Source organism: Desmodus rotundus, chromosome 3, assembly GCF_022682495.2.
Source record: "Desmodus rotundus isolate HL8 chromosome 3, HLdesRot8A.1, whole genome shotgun sequence".
Taxonomy (NCBI): Eukaryota; Metazoa; Chordata; class Mammalia; order Chiroptera; family Phyllostomidae; genus Desmodus; species Desmodus rotundus.
In genome coordinates, this window is record NC_071389.1 from 197010479 (window position 1) to 197030077 (window position 19599).

Genomic DNA, 19599 nt, shown 5'->3' on the forward strand with positions numbered 1-19599 from the left:
CTCAATGACCTTAGGTCAGGGCGACAGCCAGGGAGACTGGTGGCTCCTCAATGGATGTTGCCATGGTTTATTAAATGTCTTTGCTGTCACTGAGAGCAGGACTTCCAGGAAGAGGAATTAAGGCCTGGGTGGCAGGGGAGGGGACAAGCTGGCAGGGCACTCCTGGCCCCGCCCTGCATCTCCACACTGCACAGACTCAGTTCTTTGGCATCTGTAAGGCTGCCGTGTTGTTCAGGTCCCTTAGACAGGGCTGGAGTGGGGTCATCAGATGTGGGCTGGTCCACTGTCAAGCCCCAGGGCTAGCTGCTAGTCCACCAGGAGAGGAGGCCCAGGCCCGGCTCGCTAATGGATCCCTGCCAGGAGGAGAGAGAACAGGCGATTTCATCTACCTTCAGGGCTTGAGCCAACTGGGACAGGAGGCAGAAGGGGCCCTTTGTTGGGGTACCTGGCAGGCCCAATGCTCACAGCTGGCACAGGTGAGCACACAGACTCCCCTCTCCTGCCCCAGCTTCTCCTGAGGCCTCTAAGGAAAATGCTGGTTTATTAAGGACAAGGCCCCTGGACTCAAGGCCTCGGGGTCAGGTCCCCTTCCTTGTCCCCATGCCTGTCCAAACCTGGGCACCTACAGGCCAGTCATGAGCATGCCCTCCTGAGCCCCCTGTGGTCTTCCAGAAAAGCCCAGCCGCCAAATACATGGGGAGGGGATGCCCTGGGCCACCTGGATTCCCAGCAAAGACAGCTTTCCCAAAACATAACCCAGGGTCCACATTTCACCAGAAACCTTACTAGGAGGCCCCCAAAACCCCACTTTTGCCATGTGTCACTGTCTCAGTTTGTGAAAATAAAAGGCAAACCGAACCCAAGTCAGATCTGGCTGGGGAGCAGCCCTGAGGGTCACCCTCCCTGCAGCCTCATCCTTCTTGGGGCTTTGCCTCCTGTCCGCTGAACCACCTCACCTCGAGGATTGCTGCCCAGGGCGCGGTGACTGCCTAAGCCCACACACGCACTTGTACCCTGACCTGCTGGGAGAGGGGGTTCTAGGACCAGGACCCAAGTCACCACACCAGGAAGCAGCTCCCCCACCACCCCCGCAGCGGGGTTCCGCCACCACATGGTCCCCGGGGTCTCAGCAGCACGTCAGGATGTCTCACCACAAGCGTGTATGGGGCCTCCTTCTTTGGCAGCTCCTCACTGGTGGAGGCGGCCTCGGCGGAGCTGGGCCCGCTGGGGGACGTGTCCACAAAGCTCTCATCCACCACCCGGAAGCGGACCTCCTCCCCGATGTCCATGTACAGGTCGTGGGCGCCTTCCTCCGTCTCGTACTCCCACACCCACATCTGCTCTGCCTCATCGCTGGGTGGGGCCCAGGTCAAGGCAACTACAACTATCAAACCATGGGGGAGCTCCTGAGGGTTGGGGTTTCCTCCCCCAGCACCTACCCTCCCTTTGGCTGGGAAGTCACAGGGAAAGCAGGCCCACGTGCCAGGTCCAGGCCCCCCAGAAAGAAGCAAGAGCTGCTGGGGGCCGGGACATGGGCTGGGAACACGGGCCCCTGCCAAGCACCCACAGGCTTCCTCAGGTCATAAAAACAGAAAGGAGGCTCAAGAGTGGAGCTCAAGTTCGCTTGTCAAGATGGAAATGACCACGGCCTGTTGCTGCCTGGGGTCCCCTCCCTGCCCGGTCTGACTCTGCCTGAGGGTCCTCTCAGAGGCCAACTGCCAAGTGCAGAACCAGCTCTACCATCTGCCAGCTGTGACCTGGGGTCAGGCCCAACCTCTCAGTGGCTCAGGGTCCCTCTATATAAAACAGTGACTGTGGCAAGGCCCACCCTCGCCAGGGTGTGGCGAGGAGGAAAAACACAGAAAGTGCTTCCAGTCGGTCCTCCCACGTTCGCTAAAGCTAGCCTGCTTCTGTGCACCATGCAATTCCACATCCCTTTCCATCCGCACCTCGTGACACTGACTGGCAGTGCAAGGACTTCCCAGAGTTCAAGGGGTTGGTGGGGGGATGGAAGGTGACGTGCCTGAGGGCCCACGGCTGGCAAGAGGACCAGCAGAGGTGGGGTCAGGTTTTCTGACAAATTCTGGACTCACACAGACCTTGGCCCTGGTGCTGCACAGGCCCAGCCAGGGCTGTGTGTGGGACAAGCAAGGTAGCCCCTGGTCACCCTACAGAGCCCACACTGAGAAGCCACGCTGCCCTCCGGTGGCAGCCCGGGGTCCTGCCTCTCCTGTGCCCGGTCCTGCAGTGGGCACCCGTGGGTACAGTCATGACAGGATGGGGTCCCTCCCAGTGAGCAGTCTCAGTGAGGATGCGCAGAGACAGACAACTTAAGTGTAGCATGCGAAGGGCTGGGACAAGGACAATGGGGAAGACGAATAGAGGGCACCAACCCCACCCAGGACCCTTACAGCCAAGCCCTCAAATGCTTGATCCTACTTCCATTTGCAGTTCAGGGAGGAGGGAAGGGGAGCCAGCTGGGCAAAGCTCTTGAGGGAAGTCACCTTTGAGATGATTCCTGCAGGGACAACCAAAGCAAAGGGGACAGGAAGTGAACAGCACCCTGCCTACAGTGTACAACCTACACACCACCGGGCCACACCGCCCAGACAGAGGACAGGCGCGTGGACACCATGGGCAGTGTGGGAAACCCAGGCAGGGCGTACACAGAGGCCAGCAGCATCAGATCACAGGACCCAAGGCCACCCCCCGGGGGGGAGGACCAGCCTTCAGAGTGGCCCGAGCCCCCCTGCAACCGACTCTAACCTTGGGAGGATACAACTTGGCGGGCTGCTGCAGCGATTCTGGGGGGATGAGAATGTCATCGAAAAACCCTAGGGAGACTGGAAGAAAGTGGCAGCATGGGACCAGGGCTCACAGTGGACAGTTCAACATCGAGGGGTCTGGATACTCAAGAGGCAAGCCCCTTACCACATGCTGCCCAGGGGGCAGATGTCACCACGGAAACCTGGGTCTCACCCCACCCTCAGAGTCCCACATGGGCCTCTGCCTGCGCCACTCACACACCCTGAGCAGCCACCCAAAACCAGAGGTGGACACCACACACAGCATGGACTAGTGGGTGCTCAGGTCCCTGAGTCACCTTGACCAGTTCCAGGGTCCACCCTGACGTTTGGCCTCATGGTGAAGCCTCACAGCCTGCCGAGGTCCTTACTGTTACAGGAACGCAAGAGGGGGCTGTGTGTTCTCGCTGACAAGCTTTTCTGACACCACGGGGACATTCTGCTTCTGTATCTGACTGCTCCCCTGACCACGTGGTCCAGCACAGAAGCTAAAGGGAGGCCGGCTGGCCTGGCCACAGCCCCAGCCACAGGCCCCACTGTGCTCCCAGGTTTGGTCTGAGGAGTCAGGGCCATTACCGTGCACGCCCTCGGGGCTGCATCCTTTGATCTTCCCAATCAGAATCTCGTCCAGGAACGGATGGAACACCACATAGCGAAAATGGACTGGAAACAAAGAAAGCACGCCAGTGATGAGCAAGCACGCGAGGAACGGCTGCTTCCACCAGGGCAGTGCTCACTTGCCAGCACACTGACCCAGAGGGCCTGTTGCTGCTCCAGGAGCCTGCCCGGCAGTCTCCATGGAGCCCCTCTGTGGGCCCAGACACGGCAGTGGAGCCAGAGGGGACTTCACGCCGTTCCCTGCAAGGCCGCAGCTTGGCCCTCATGAGATGCCAGCAGCAAGGCCCCAGAACTGGGCTGGCTCCCAAATCCATCACATAAGTCACAACCGAGCCCAAATTCTGGGCAATCAATGACCCCAAAGTCACTTCCAATCTTCCTCCAGGCTCTCTCCTTTAAATTCTAGAAAGGGCAGCAGCACCTGGCAAAGGCTCCCACTGACCAGTGCAGTTTGCCCCAGGCATAGCTCTGACCTGGAAAGCAATGCTAAAAATGCCCTGACATTAAGGGGGACAGAGTTGCTCACCTAGCAAAAATGTTTCTGCAGCCCTGGCTGGTGTGGCTCAGTGGATTGAGTGCCAACCTGCAAACCAAAGGGTTGCTGGTTCGATTCCCAGTCAGGGCACATGCCTGGCTTTTGGACCAGGTCAGGCCCCCAGTAGGGAGCACATGAGAGGCAACCACACATTGATGTTTTTCTCCCTATCTCCTTTCCTTCCCCTCTCTCTAAAAATAAATGATAAAAATATTTTTAAAAAAATGCTTCTGTGGGCTCTCGGGCCCTGCCCTAGGTGGCCCCCACTTGCTGGACTCCATGGAAAATATCAGGGGAGGTCTCTGCCCACATCACAGACTCCGACCCCAGGGCCTGGTAGAAGTCATCACCTTGTCACTCCTGCCCGTTGCTTAAAGCGCTGCGGTGGGGAGGGAGGTCCACCACTTGCCTGGGAACCACCAGGGCTAGAGTGACGCTGCCCCCTGCTGGTCATTGAGTGACTATCTCGGTGTAACCATGTCAGCTGTCATGCCACTACCGCAGAGAGAGACTGGATCACCTGCTCACAGTCACCCTGTGTGCTGTTCAGCCCTGTTTGGCCACAAGGAGATGCGGAGTCTTCCTGGACCACCAGACAGGGCCGTGGGGCTGAATCTGCCTTCCTCAGACAGGCTTACTCCCCACACAGGCTTCTGACACCGGCACCCTCAGCCGCCTGGTCCGCCAAGGGACAGCAGGCCCACGTGGCCCCCAGCACCCTGCCAGGCTGCCGCCTCGTGACTCCGCCGGGCAGGGAGCTAAGGGGAGAGGAGAGCCATCTCAGCCATCCTGAAGATGGCAGGTCCTCATCTGACCTCATGGAGAGCAAGCAGACAAGGGCAGCCAAGGGTCACCCACCCAAGGGACGGAAAGTCCCTGTCCCCCACATGACACAACTTCAGCTCAGTGTAACAAACCCCCACAGAGCCTCTACCAAGTCTGTGCCAGGCCGGCTTCGGCACTGGACTCCCGAGGAGGGGGCAGGACGATAGGGCCCTGTGCCCGGGTGCACCTGTCCGGAGCACCCACGGCACATCCAGAAGCACACGGCGAGCCACCCAGGGCACGATAGGAGGCTGGTGAACACAATGGTCTCTCCGTGCGACGCGATGGTGCTCCACCTCAGAGGAAGAAGTGCTGGCATGCGCTCCAACTCGGAGGACATCGCGCTACGTGATGGAAACCACTTACTATGGCCACTGAGTGTGTGACTCTCCCTCTGTGACATGTCCAGGATAGGCAGACCCAGAACAGAAGTAGATTAGTGACTGCTAGGGGCTGAGCGAACTAAATGGATACAGTGTTTCTTTGGGGTGATGAGAATGTTCTGGAATTAGCGGGGACAGTTGCAGAGCTCTGTGAATACAGTAAAAGGGTAAACGTTAAAAGTTTGCTTTAAAAGGGTGAACTTTGTGGTACGTGAATTGTATGTCAGTTAAAAAACAAAAAGGAGGCCACAGACCAGCTAGAGGGCCAGCGAGGACGGGGCTGTGTGGGGCTGTGTGGGGTTCTGGGGTGCTCAGCGTGCAGAGGGGAAGTGTGGAAAGTTGAGAAGGACCGCTAAGAGTAGGAAGACCTGTTCTCAGTTGTGGGCTTGGGTAACATTTGTTCGGGAGAGGAGGGCTGCCTCAGGACGACCAAGTTTCTACAAAGGACAAATGCCACAGGAGTCCGCTTCCGTGAGGTTCCCAGGAGCCAAATGCATGGATAGAAAGTTGGGTGGAGGCTGCTGGGGCCGGGGAGTGGGGGTCAAGGAGTTGTGTAGTGGGCAGTTTCTGTTCGCAATGACAAAGAAGCTCTGGAGCTGGGTGATGATACTGCACTTAACATCACCGAACTGCACACTTAAAACTGGTTAAAGTGGTAAGTTTCATGTTATATATGTTTTATCCCAACTTCAAATAAAAAAGGACAAAGCAAACGGCAGGCACGAAGACAACAGGCTGCTGGGGAGCCCCGAACAGGCCCCAGTCCAGCCTGGGTAGGGTGTCGGAGCAGGTCAAGAGGGCTTCCCGGGGCGTCCACGTGTTCCCAGGGACGTGGGGCTGGTGCCAAGCAAAACCCTAAGTGACAAGACAGAAGGCTGGCCAATCGGCCACTGCCACAAATCACAACGGCGGACATCTTGTGAGTGCTTCCTCTGTGCCAAAGGCCACGCGGGTTTTCCCATCTACTCTTCGCACTCATTTTAGGAGATGGGTAGCATTACTACTATTATTATTATATTAGTTTTCTGGACGTGGAACCCCAGTCTCAGAGCGGTAAAGCGATCTGGCCTGGGCAGAAGCAGAAGGAACAGAAACTGGCAAATGAACCTTCAAAGCAAAGGCAGAGCCGCGGCGCTGAGCCCTCCGTCGGCACATTCTCAGCCACCGCCCTGGGACAGGGTGGGACATGAGGGACGGTGGCCAACCAGGGATTCAGCACAGAAGCAGGGCAATTAATCCCCACCAAAAATCAACAACCCACCCTGCACGGTACTCAACGGGCCACGAGGAGCCTTATAGCTGCCAGTGTTAACCCCATTTCACTGATGAGGAAACCGAGGCTGAGAGAGGTAGTTACTTGCCCAAGGTCTCCACTCAGGGGGCCAGAGCCAGAATTCAAATCCAGGCCTATGAGGGGCCCAGCCCAGTGCTCTACTCCTCACACCTCACCCCCAACAAAACGTGGGACCAAGTGACTGGAGGGATGATGAGGAAAACCAAGTAAAAACTCATACCCGGTGGCAGTGGCAGAAACGACTGAATGAGTGGAGAGGATTTTTTCAAATTTAACTTTTTTCCCCCAGTTTTTCCTGAAGTTCTGGTGCCTCTTATTACTTGTCCCCTGGACAACCAAGGCCCCACCCAAATGCAGAAACCGGGCTCATCTGGACAGCACCCTTCTCTGTAGACAGAGGCTCCGTTGTGTTCTCCTGCTATTGAAACTGCTCCGACTCCCTTCAAACAGCGGAGCACAGGGGCATCTTAAGAGCTAATGAAGCCTCTACATCCCCGGACACGGACGCCAGGCAGCCTCTGGCACGTTCTGACATGTTTCACATCTCTGCGCCTGAGCCAGGGGGCTGAGCAGCATGGACGAGGGCAGGGCTCCTCAAAGGTGGCCCCGTGTGAGAACCACCTGGTCCCTGGTGAGAACAGTCTGCGGGCTTCACCACCAGACACTGTGATTCTGCAGGCCTGGGGCAGACATGGCAGGTCTCTCGCGCAGACTCCCACTATCCCCGAACCACCTAAATGGCCCCCTTGCCCTCTGCTTCTGATTTGGCTGGGTCCAGGCAGGAGAGTGAAGAATGGCGCACTCCCTCAGGGAGAGCTCTTCTCAAGGGGACGCTTCCTCTGCATCTCCCTCCTTCCCCCCCAGGTCTGGTGGCCATCCCTCCCACCCCTAGTGCATACCCCTTGGCAATGGGACAGCATGGAGAGGTGGAGCCTACTTCTCCATCCCCAGAAGCTTCCTTCAGCCATGTGACTTGCTTTGGCCAATGGGATAATAAGCAGGGTCTCTCAGCAAAGTCTAGCCTACTGAAAGGTGAGACCACATAGATCAGAGATATCAATGTTTCTCTGTAACGTCGGTGTTTCTCTTCCTCTCTTTCTCCCTCCTTTCCCTTCTAAGAATAAATAAACAAAATCTTAACCCACAGATTTGGGGGAGAAAAGTTCGCTATGTACCCCGGTCATGTCCTAAGAGCATTCCACGCATTAACACAGTCATCCTCGCAACAGCCCTGTAACAGCAAAACTATTGTCAACTGCCTTTTACGGGGCGGGGCGGGGGGGGGCGGGCCACCAGGCACGGAGACTCACAGTGAAGAAGTGGCAGAGCTGGGGTTTGAACCCAGAGGCCACACTGTCAGCTATTGCGTTCTAGTACCCCTCGAAATCCCTCATCCCCAACCAGCCTTCCCCTGGAGGGGCAGCTGCGCTCCCCCTGCTCTCCACACTTTTGACCTCTCCAAGGGTCGGTCTTAAGCTGTCCATCCTGCTCCCTCCCTCTGCCCTGCCACCACCCCAGACTGACCAGCCTGAGGGCCAGGCACAGAGCGGGGCTCAGGAGTAGGTGAGACCAAGGGGGCACAGACACAGAGCCGCAATCTCAGGGCTGGAGAGGGCCTGTCCACCTCCCATTTCTTTCTTTCTAAAAAATTTTTATTTAATGACTTTAGAGAGTGAGGAAGGAGGGAAAGAGAGATAGAAACTGATTGGCTGTCCCACTTACTTATGCATTCACTGGTTGATTCTTATATGTGCCCTGACCAGGGAGTGAACCTGCAACCTTGGCGTCTTGGGATCACGCTCTAACCAACGGAGCTACCAGGCCAGGGCCCCCTCCCATCTCATATAGGTGAGGAAACTGAGGCCCAGGAAGAAGATTCTGCCCTTCGTCACCCGGTCAGTTCCTGGCAGAGTTGGGACTGGGCCCCAGGTTCCCCAACGCCCTGACCAGGACTCTCACCACTGAAAACTATGCCTCAAAAGTCCGATGCCCCAGGAGGAGAGGGCACCCACCTTTGGTGTGCGACGCGCCATCCCCAGGAAACACGTAGGAGTCCTCCAGCTTGGTGATGTCGAACAGACAGATGCAGAGTCCCACGTTGTACACGACCTATGTGCGACAGCGTACACACACACGGTGACCCCGAGGCCCAGCTCCCAGGCAGTCTCACTTGAGACCTACCACCTCAGGGCAGGTCGGATCACCCCACTTCATGGCGGGAAATGAGTTGGGGGCACTGCCTAAAGGAACCACAGGTGAAGAACCTCGGAAGAGGCAGAGCTCTGGAAGGAACAGGGCCTTTGATGACAAGGCAAATCCAGGTTACAATGCCAGCTCTGCTACTCACTGTGTGACCTCCAAGGTCACCTCTCTGAGCCTCAGCTTCCCCATCTGCAAAAATGGACATACCAGGCCACAGGGTTGTTAAATAGAGAGAGAATGGATGGATGGGAAGCTGCTATCCCAGTACCTGGCTCACATACTAGAAAAAAAAAAAAAAAAAACAGGGAAAGAGCATGATTATTACCAGTAAGGATCAGTGGTAGGGGAACCCCTGGTTAAACCTACACTTTCCAAGGACCCCAGGTCCATCCTAGAGCTCACAGCTCAGTGAACATCAGAACCATAAGTAATCTCCCTTCTGCTCACAGTCTCAGACACACAGACGTGGTCACAGGGACTGAGGCTGGCAGGGTGACACATGGCCAAAGTCCCAACACTGGGCAGAGAACCCCATGGTGCTCCAAAAAATTGGCCGCTTGCTGGGTGTCTGCTAATCTGCCACTAGTGTCATCACCGCCCAATTAGAGACCTTGTAGGACTGTTCAAGGATCAGCAAGAAACTCAGAGATCTCGGAGTCCTGGCCGGACCTCACGGTGGTGAGGCAAAGTCCAGCACAAGCTCTGTGCCCTTTGCTGGACGCTGGACCTCTCTGTGTGGTCTCCTCTCAAATGACTCAGTGATTCAAACACAGAAAGACTTGTCTCAACAGGTCACTGAAGGACCCATGCCACAAAGGGACTACATTCCTTTCTGGGACTTTGTACATCTTCTCCCTCCATGAGGTCACACTTCATCCCCCTGCAGACTCCCTGGCTCTCTACAGCACAGAGTAACCAGAGCCCCTCTACCAAGGCTCCATGAGTGCTCTCCACCGCCACCGACTACCCAGATCTGCACACCCCCTTCTGCAAGGTCGGCCTCTATGGACGGGATTTGCCTCCTGTCAAAAGCCAGCCAATCTTCCCCTTGCTGGCTCCTCCCCACCTATCACCTCCTGCTGTTGCAAGGATGCAGACTAATACCCCATGAAGTCCTGCAGGCCCTGGGTGGCCTGGCCCCTGCCACCTTATCGGCCTGCCAGGCCATACCAGCCTCCTCCAGGCCATAAAGGTGCAATATTCTCTCCAAAGGCCACAGGACCTTTGCTAATGCTGTGTCCTCTGCCTGCACAGCCCAGCCCCTCCCACTATGAAAAACTAATACCCCAACTAGCTCCCCCTGGCCCTCACAAAGCAGCTTGTGTCCTTCATTGTAGGTGAAATTCCTTTCTTCCACAGGCTTGTGAACACCTGTCCTTCAAAGCCTTTACCTCAACTTGTCATCACACTCAACTGTGGGGGCCTCTCATTCATATCTGCTTTTCCCAGCACGCTACTCAGGAAACCTTCTGTGTCCTTCATTCAATCCACAGACCATTATGGGACATCTACTCTGTGCCTGGGCAAGGGTCCTGCCCTCATGGAGAGGGAAAGAGAAAAACAGTAACCCGGGAAACCAGTAAGAAAATAGAGAATGGCAAGTGAAGTGCTGAGAGGGAAAGAGTGATATGACACAGAATGACTGAGGAGGGAGGGTCACTACAGAAAAGGCGGTGGAAGACCTCTGGCGGTCTGGCACCAGGCACAAAGGCCTGGCACACAGACGGCACACATGCATTTTTCCTGCAGGAATGAATGGATAGGCCTCCTGCCCTTCTGTCTTCACAGAAACAATGCCTGGTGGGACAGCAATGATTGTTTCTACTTTACAAATGGGAACTGCGGCTCAGCGTCGGTAAATGCTCACCTAAGACTGCAAAGCAATTTGGAAGTGTGGAATCTAGCCCTGCGCAGTTACAAGGGCTCTTCTCAAACCCTGAGTCCCTTTTGATTCCCTCCAGCATCCTTGTGGGATACAGGTTACCACATTCAGGTGAGGAAACCAAGTTCTGAGATAATCTACTTGCCCAAGGCCAAGGCTTAGCATGGCCATGGCCAGGCCTGCACCATGCGGGTGGGCAGTGCTGGGCCCTGCGTGCCAAGGCTTCCCGCCACCCCCTGGGCCCATGGGGTACCTTGTTGGCCAACTTCTTATTCAGCTCCTCGGCAATGGAGTCGTTGAGCTTCCGCTCAAACTGCCACGGAGGTATCCGCACAGTGTCCACCATCTCCACCAAGACGAACATCCTGGCCTGCGCTGGGGGCTCTGGGAATGGGAGGGTCAGTCACGCACCGGGGACTGAAGCTGTAAGGATCCCCGGGCTCCCCTCGTCCCCTCCCAATAGCTGAGACAACCCTCTGGCCGTCAGTGGGGCTGCGCGGTGAGGCCTACGTACCCCGTGAGGGGCAGGTTCCGCTAGTGCAAAGGGAGGAAACTGAGGCTCAGAGCGAGAATATCTCAGTCCGGTGTGAAGTGAGCACGCCCGCGCCTCGTGAACCAGCCCGCCGCCCCCAAGCCACACGCAGCCGCCACGCACCACGCACCCACACACAGCCGAAGGTCTCAAGACGTGGGTGTGGGCGAGATTCCGAATCCTATCGCTTCCGGAGAACCGACCAATGAGAAGACTCTGCCCGCCCCACTTCGTAGGAAGCTGCCTACTGGTTCCTTTGCGAACAGGGTGAGGCGGGGCCTGCATGGGGCGGGGCGGGGCCTGGATGGCCTTCCCCCTGGCGGAGTTGTCAACCCTCAGAAGACGCTTTCTAGTTGCTAGGCAACCTGGCCTCTGACATGCTGTCCTTGCTGCTTTCAGGCTGCCCTCTGCGCCCGCCTCAGCCAGAGTGATCCCTTCAAAACGCAAACACAGTATAGTACTTAGACCCTTCAGTATTCTGGACACGGGAGAACTGACTGGAAATGGACAGGCAGGACCTTTATGGGGTGATAGAAATGTCACAGATGTATACAATTCTCAAAATTCATGGAACTCAACACTTAGGATCTTTGCATTTATAGTAGGCAGAGTACATCTCAGTTAGAAAGTGGTAATAAGTTGTGACAAATAAACCACTTCAGTAGCTTCCCACCAGACTAATAAAGTCCAAAACTTTTTAAAAAGATTTAATTTATTCGTTATTTAAGAGAGGGGAAGGGAGGGAGAAAGAGAGGGAGAGAATCATCAATGTGTGGTTGTCTCTCACGTGCCCCCTATTGGGGACCTGGCCTGCAACCCAGGCATGTGCCCTGACTGGGAATAGAACTGGTGACCTCCCGGTTTGCAGGCTGGCACTCAATTCACTGAGCTGCACCAGCCAGGGCATAAAGTCCAAAACCTTTCTGATAGCTCACAAGGCCCTGCAGGATCTTGCCCCATACCCACACTTCCACATTCTCTGCCCTCCCTCACCCCCACCAGTCTCATTCATCTTGATATGATAGCTACTGTGGGCTTGGGCTAAGAGAATTTGGTAACTTGTCCAAGACCAGGGGCCACTAAGTCTAAGTCTACACTGCCTCTAAAAGCTGGTGGGGTGTGAAAATATACTGAAGTGGGTTTTAACAATAATTTGGGAACTTAAAAAGAGCCTTGGGGTAGGTGACAGAGGACTCAAAAATGGATGATGCTTTAATTTGCTGATTTTACACATAGATCCTTCTATGAGACTGGCTGCAGTGGTACTGAATTTGACTTTCCCTGCATCCATATTTTTATTTATAGATCTGTCTGCCTTTCCTAGGATTTGAGTTACTGGAAGACAGGGGAAAATGCTACTTCTGCTTTTTATTCCCTTAATCCCCTAACATCTTTCCTAGAGGCATTCAGTAAAAGTGCTCAGGAAATTATATTCTTTCTCTCAAATTTTCCTTCTTCATTCTATTCCCACAGCTACTGTCCTGGCTCAGACCTCTGCACTGTTCCCCTGGAGCTTAGCCATTTATCCAGCTCCAGGCCTCAGTCTCTCCTGCAAGCAACTGCCTCTGCCACAAAAGCCTTTCCTCCCTCATGAATACCCATTGCCCACACAGAAAAGTCTGGATTGAACTCAGCCTTCCTCTCCAACCTCATCTCCCTTCTGTTCTACAGGCCCTGGGAGCCTCCAGCCCTGAGGGTGGAACAAGCCCTTTCATAGCCCTGCCTCCACCCCTTCTTTACCTGGAAAACGCCTATTCATATCCATTAGAACGCAATGCAATGCCCTTCTCATTCATTCATTCTTTTCAGCATGCTGTGTGTCTGGCTGTTGGAGATATGGTGCAATAGAACTAGGCCCCTGGATTCAACTCAGAGGGGTTGGAGAGAGGACAGAGTGAGAGAGAAGTTGATGCTTTCAGAAAACCAAAAGTGTTTCAGCTGTTATGTAGAGGAGATGGGAACTGGTGGGACTATAGACCTAAACGTGATCCAGAGCACAGGGCTTATAGTTATAATACTCATGACCTTTTTTGATTTTGAGAGTATGTTTATTAAAGCTGGGGACAGTGAAACAAGGAAGGGCTTAGGATAGAAGGAGCAACAAGAGAACCTCGGTGGGGCTTCTTTGGCTCTCTAGACATGTTATAGGAAAGAAATGAGCTTAGGCGGGCTGCTTTGGCTCACTGGAAAGTCAGAGAAAAGGGGGCCTTGGAGTTGGGTTCATGGGGTTAGCCCAGAACAAGTTCCTTCCACCTGTTGCTCCCCTGGTTGCAAGTCTCCTGGGGACCCTCAGGGTTTACGGTTTGCACACCTGGGAGGGGAGTGGGCCTCATTAACTTAATCCTCGAAGCAGCTATAACAGGTAGGGGCAATTATTATTATTATCCAATGTATCTCATTATCATTTATCATTCTTGTTTGTCATTAAAGTATCTTCAGTTTTGCCTCATCAGAGAGGTTTAGCGGGTCCCTCAAGGTCTCACAACTGATAAGTTGCAGAGCTGGGATTTAGGCCCCAGAGCCCACTGTCCTAAGCACTGGGCTATTTCTCCAGGACATTAGTCTTAGGACAGCAAAGGGAAGCCTTAGAAGGTTAGAACAAGGAAATGACACAGTGACACATCAGCTGGATGGACAGTGGATGGGAAGGGGCTGGCGTGGAGACAAGACCAGGGAGGAAGTTACTGGGTGACTCCTTTAAGAGAAGGCCCCTGGCAGGGGTTGGTAGCCCCACAGAGTGAAGTTGGGCAGAGTCCAGAGATCTTCAGGGGGTGGTGTCAGGATAGGGTGGATGACCTGAGATCGGAAGTGGGAGGGGCCAATCCCTGAAGGCTTTAGTCACTAGCTGGGTGGTGGGCCTTTCACAGAGATGGGAAAGTGGAGGAGGGCCAGGTGGTGGTGGGGAGTTGGGGGGGAGTTGGGGAATGGGGCCAGCATTGCAGAGTTCAGTGTTTTGGGTTCCCAGGCTTCTTTTATGGTGTTCAGCTCACAGGATTGTCACAGTCATTCGTTGGCACGTTTGGTTTCCTCATTAGCGAAAACCAGGGACTAGGCTTCTTTATTCTCTGTGTCATTCATGGAAGACTGGAGGTGGCTTACAAAACACACAAAGACTTGGTCTGCAAGCTCCTGGGTGGCAGAGGACTTCTCTGTCATGTCCTTCACATCCTTTGGGCCTCGGCCTGTGCCTGGCACATGGTCAAGGCTTGTAAATATGCGGTATTTGCATGAACAAAAGGGTGGCAAAATAGTCGCTGAGAGTGTAGGAGTTAGGGAGAAATAAGGGTTGGAGACTAATCCAGGAGGCAGAGGAGAGCCAAGTGCAGGGTTGAGGGCGTGGAGTTCCCACTGCAGCAAGCTGGCTGAGCTGTCACGGGGAAGCCGATGAACCTGCCAGCACCTCGGTTGCTTCTCTATAAAGTAGAGATAATAATAGACCCGACCTCAAATGACTGTCCACCACTGAGGGGCTGGGTAACAACACATACAGTATTCCCTGGAATGGAATAATACGAAGCCACAAACAAGGATGAGAATGGCCCTGACTGGTGTAGCTCAGTGGGTTGGGCATCATCCTGCAAACCAAAAGGGTGCCAGGGCCCTGGGTAGGGATGTGTGAGAGACAACCAATCAATGTTTCACTCACACCCCTCTCTCTAAAAATAAATAAAATCTTCTTTTAAAAAAGGATGAGCCGTGGCTGGTGTGGCTCAGTTGGATGAAGCACTGGCCTGGGCCGGTTCGGTTCCTAGTCCAGGCCCATGCCTGGGTTGCGGGCCAGGTCCCCAGTAGGGGGCTTGCGATAGGCAACCACACATTGATGTTTCTCTCCCTCTCTTTCTCCCTCCCTTCCCCTCTCTCTAAAAAATAAATAAAATCTTAAAAAAAACATGAAAACAAAACAAAAAGAAAAACCCTCTCGGCCCCTGTTCCCTCCACCTACCACCCTATTTTCGGCTCCCTTTGCCAGCAAGACTGCTTTGAAGGAGACGTCAGTGCTTGCTGGTCCCAAATCTTCTCTTCCCGTCCTCTCTTCAGCCTGCCCCAGTCAGGTGAGGGCCATGCCTCTCAACCCAAACTGCTCTCTCAGGCTCACTAATGGCCTCCACGTTGCCATAGCCTGTGGTAATTCTCAGTTCTCATTGGCAGCATTGGTCCCAGCTGATCACTCCCTCCTCTTTCACACACTCTTTCCACCTGGCTTCCAGGACTCCAGGCCCCCCCACCGCATACACTCTTCTCCGCACCTGGGAACATGGGCAGGCAGCCTCAGGCCTGCTTTTTGGGGGTCTGTACTCCTGCCTGATGAGCCCTTGGGGCTGGGCCACTTTCAGCAGCATCCACCGACAGCTGGCTCCTGTGTCCATCTCTGGCCCACCCTCTCCCTGAGCACCAGATTCAAACATCCTGCGTGCTCCAAATCCCCCTTTCTCAACTCAAGCTTAACCTGGGCCAGAACGGAACTGCTGGTCGCCCCCACCCCAAACCTGCTTCCATCACAGTCTTCCCACCCTGGACAGCGACTGCTCTGGCTGCTCGGGCCAAACCTGGGAGTCGTCCTTGACTCCTCTGGGTCTCTCACACCCTGTGAACCTTGAGGAAATCCTCTTGTTTCTACCTCCAAGACGCATCCAGATTCCAAGCCCTCCCTAACACTTCCATGGCTACTCGTGGGTCCCAACCACCCTTCCCCCTCCCCCCTCCCCTGGGCCTTTGTAGCAGCCTCCCCTGGTGTCCTATCCTCCTCTCCCTGTCCCTCACAGTCTACGCTCAACACAGATGCCAGAGACACACTGTCATAATAATGCTCAGAAATGCTCTGTCCTCCCCTCCGGAACCTGAAAGGCTCCGTCTCACTCGGGGATGAGCCTTTACAGCCCTGGGGTCCTGCACCTCATTACCCCTCTGCCCGATGGCTCTTCTGCCTCCGCACTCAGGGCATCTGTCTGGTGCTGTTCCCTCCCCCCAGAACATCCTTCCTCTCACCGCCCTCTCGTCTTCATCCCTCACCTCCTCCAAGTCCTTGCTTTAATGTCACCTCGCTGTCGTTTTCCCTGACACATATACCCCCTTTTTAAATTGCAAACCAGCCCGCTCTCCCTTCCCTGCTTGCCTACTTAATAGTTTTCTGTAGCGTTTATTGCCTCTGCCATATGGCATAGGTGCTTCTTAGGTTGTTTTATTGCCTCTCCCTCTTGCCTGTGAGTGCCCTGAACACAGGGGTTTTGTCTGTTTCGTTCACTGCTGATCCCCCAGTGCCAGGTACACAGTAAGCCCAGGACAAATATTTCTTGGATGATTAAACGAAAGGATGACAAGAAAAGATTAGCCTTGAGAGAGTCATGGTCCCGTAAACTTGCTGGCAGGAGAAGAATCTGGCTCTGGACTTTCTAGCAATCAAAGCAAAGAGAAAAACATTTCAATTACAAGTGGAAACTAACCAGGTGTCCTTGATTCTGGACCCTGGGAGAACTCTCTCCAGGCTCGCGAGGAGTGCGGGCTCTGGGGGGCGTAAGGATGCCCTGGGTGGTGTCTGGACAGGCACAAGAACCATTCTCATTCAAGCACTTTTAAAATGACCCCTCCATGGGGGGCAAAGACACAGCTGAAGTGCCATTGGGAACGGTGATTCTGGAAGGGACCTACACAAGGTGTCCCAGTAAGTTGCTCTCTGTGAGCCAAAACAAAAGGCAGAAAGTCAACAGGCATTTGTTGGGGCTGCTGTGCCTGAGGCTGCCCCCTGCTCTGGGGGAGCGGGGACGGGGGCAATAGAAAACGGGGAACAAACAGATGCAGGAGGTCATTTCAGGCATTGCTATCAAGAAAGGTCACACAGATAATGTGATAGCGTGTGACCGGGGACTGACACTTTAGTCAGGGAGGTTCAGAGACAGCCTCGCTCAGAAGGTGAGGATGGAGGTGAGCCCTAGGTGTTGAGAAGGTGGAGGCGCACAGCCCGGGGTGTTCAGGAATGTGTGTGTGTGTGTGTGTACATTTATGTCTGATGGAGCCCTGGCTCATAGCCCATCCCAGCCCTGCATCAGCGGGGGGTCAGCCTGGCTGCTCCAGCCCCAGGTCCTCAGGGCAGAATGCAGGAGGGGCCCAGGCCGGGGACCCCTCCGTGCTCCCTCATTTTTCTGCCCACATGGATCATTACCCTAGACAGGGCTGCCAGGCTGCCAGCGTCACTAGAGACAGAAGCATGTCATTTCTCCCTATCTCATTTCAGATGAGGAGCCTGCCTCTCACTAGGTCCCTCGAACCCTGCACAGAATGGTCCCTGCTCTTCTCTCCTTCCTGCTGTAGCCACATCAGTGACTTTAAGTTCCTTGAATACGCAGAGTTCTTTCCTGCCTCTGAGGGGAGTTCACCCATGCTGTTCCCTCCTTAGGAAACACTTTTCCCTGCTTTTTACAAGGCTGGATCCTTGTCATTTTGGGGGTTTAGCTTATAGGATCCCTTGTCAGAGTGCTTGTCTCTATTTCAGCAGCTAGATTTGGCCCTACTACTCTCCTTGGTATCAAATTCATTGTCCTCAAATTTGTGATTATACATTTGTTTGCTGGTTGTACTTGGTGCTGTCCCTTCCTAGATGAGACAGTTTTGTAAACTCAGGGAAGGTGTTTGCCTTATTCACTGCGGTATTTGAGCCTAGACCATCTGTCTAGGTACATAGTAGGTAGTCAAAAAATATTTGTCACGTGTATAAACAAAATGGACGGATCATGTGATCAGAGCTGCAGAAAAAGATCTCTAGCAAAAGGGCAGTAGTGAGGTCGGAGAAAGGGACTGGAGGACAGTGAGGGAAGAAGGAAGGACCAGTCTGATTTACTAGACAGGGTGGAGGAGATGGGCATCCAAGGACCTCAGAAGGCATTTCAAAGACAGTGTGGTGTAGCAAAGAATAATAGTGCAATTATTCTTTAAATGGAAGCCAGAATTCCTGAGTTTCAATCCCAACTCCATTACCAGCTGTGTGACACTAGGCAAGTTTCTTAACCTCTCTGTGCCTGAGTTGCTACATTTGTCAAGTGGCACCCATTAGGGATATATATACTTTAAATGGTTATGGGGATCAAGGTCGTGGTTGTTCAGGACTGGCCCCCGTTGGTGGGCTGACAGTCAGTAATGGAGTGGGAATTATAATTCAGGTGGAGGGAATAGGATTCAAGGCCTGCTCAGCTCTGACCCACATCTTTAGCTTCTCCAAGATGAGGGAGGCTTTCAAGGAGACGAGCTTTTGAATTCTCAGCTTTTCACAAAAATAGCCTCTAAGGCAGAGCCCCTGGTTTGAAGCAGACAATTTCTTTGTTACTCACTGCATGTGGGTGGGTGGGTTGTGCCACGGGCTGCTCATTTCCTGAATGAACAGCTGTGCCCTCTCCTCGCTGTCGAGAATATCACAACACTACTTCAAACCTCGGCCCAGCCTCCTCCATTCACTGTTCCGGCTGCCTGGCAGCCCTGCACATGTTCACCAGCTGGCGGGGAGGAGCCTTGGAGAAAAAAAGCTGGACAGGGAGGGAGGGTCGGGCCAGGCCCTTGCCCAGCCCTTGGCCTCATTCACAGCGCACCAGGCCTCTGGGCCACACCAGCCTCCTTCTTCTTCCTCTGGCACACACGGAAGCTCGTGCCCATCTGAGGGCCCTTCTGACCCACCACCCCCTTCCCATGATGTCTTCTCTCTGGATTCTGACAAAGCTGGCTCCTCTGGCCAGCTGGGGCTCAGCTTAAACATCATTATCTTGGAGAAGTCCTCCCTGACCACACCTCTCTGCCGGCCCCTCATTTGTAATCCACCCACAGCCCAAGGCCAATGCTGCACCGACTCAGGAGCCATGCTGAGAGGAACCAGCCACATGGAGATTCCAGCCCAGGTCCTGAGGGGTTCTCACTGGCCAAGCCTGGGCCAGGGGTCCTGTGGACCAAGAGAGTGGAGAGGGGAGTCCCCAGGCAAACACAGAGAGGCAGTTCCCAGAAGGGACAGTGGGTGGTGGGCAGCGAGAATCACAGGGGTCCTCCGTGGCCAGGACGGCCCAGTCTGGAGCCTGGGGCTCAGGCTGCTGCTCTGCCATAGTCCCTTCTGAGCTCTGTGACTCCAGGGAGCTCCATTATCCCTCCCAGCCTGTTTCCTCATCCAGGTAAACCTCACAGACTTATTATAAGAAGCAGATGAGATGATGAAAACTATTATTATCTTTGGAAGAGAGGAAGGAAAAGAAGGAAAAAAATTAAAAGGGGAAGATTCTTCTGGGCAGGTTCTCTGAGGGGTGACATGGAGGAGTCAGAGCTGTGGGCCTCGGGCAACTGCCAGTGGCGAGCATCCTGCCTCTCTCTTTCTCTCTCTCTTTCTCTCTCTCTCTCTCTCTCTCTCTCTCTCTCTCTCTCTCTCTCTCTCTCTCTCGTAGCATCAGGAACCCAGACTGTGTGAGCTGGATCTGGGAGGTTCTGGAACCACAGGGTATGCGGGAGCGTTGGATGTCCTGGGATCAAACACCACTCTAACTGGGTAGTGAATGCAGGC

General features: G+C 54.3%; 1 protein-coding gene across 2 annotated transcripts; it reads right to left on the reverse strand.

Annotated features, from left to right (window-relative positions):
• Positions 1 to 51: 51 nt before the first annotated feature.
• On the reverse strand, positions 52 to 11285 carry POLR3H (RNA polymerase III subunit H). 2 transcript variants are annotated; one of them, XM_024579066.3, is made up of 7 exons: positions 11206 to 11285; positions 10797 to 10927; positions 8472 to 8568; positions 3381 to 3467; positions 2780 to 2843; positions 1152 to 1353; positions 52 to 353 (listed from the first exon to the last, which is right to left on the reverse strand). In XM_024579066.3, exons 2-7 carry the CDS (start codon positions 10905 to 10907, stop codon positions 300 to 302), a joined length of 615 nt encoding a protein of 204 aa, XP_024434834.1. In that variant the 5' UTR covers positions 10908 to 10927; positions 11206 to 11285; the 3' UTR covers positions 52 to 299. The 2 variants fall into 2 exon arrangements, with proteins under 2 accessions (XP_024434834.1, XP_045042962.1); XM_045187027.2 differs by having other exon boundaries at positions 11199 to 11236.
• Positions 11286 to 19599: the final 8314 nt, after the last annotated feature.

Bases quoted from the DNA above. Each gene is read 5' to 3' on its own strand.
- POLR3H (XM_024579066.3), bottom strand. From the start codon at position 10,907: ATGTTCGTCTTGGTGGAGATGGTGGACACTGTGCGGATACCTCCGTGG. The intron at 8,569-10,796 runs GTACCCCATGGG...TGTCGCACATAG, and splicing joins ATAAGAAGTTGGCCAACAAG to GTCGTGTACAACGTGGGACT. The intron at 2,844-3,380 runs GTAATGGCCCTG...ACTTTCTTCCAG, and splicing joins CAGCCCCGAGGGCGTGCACG to TCTCCCTAGGGTTTTTCGAT.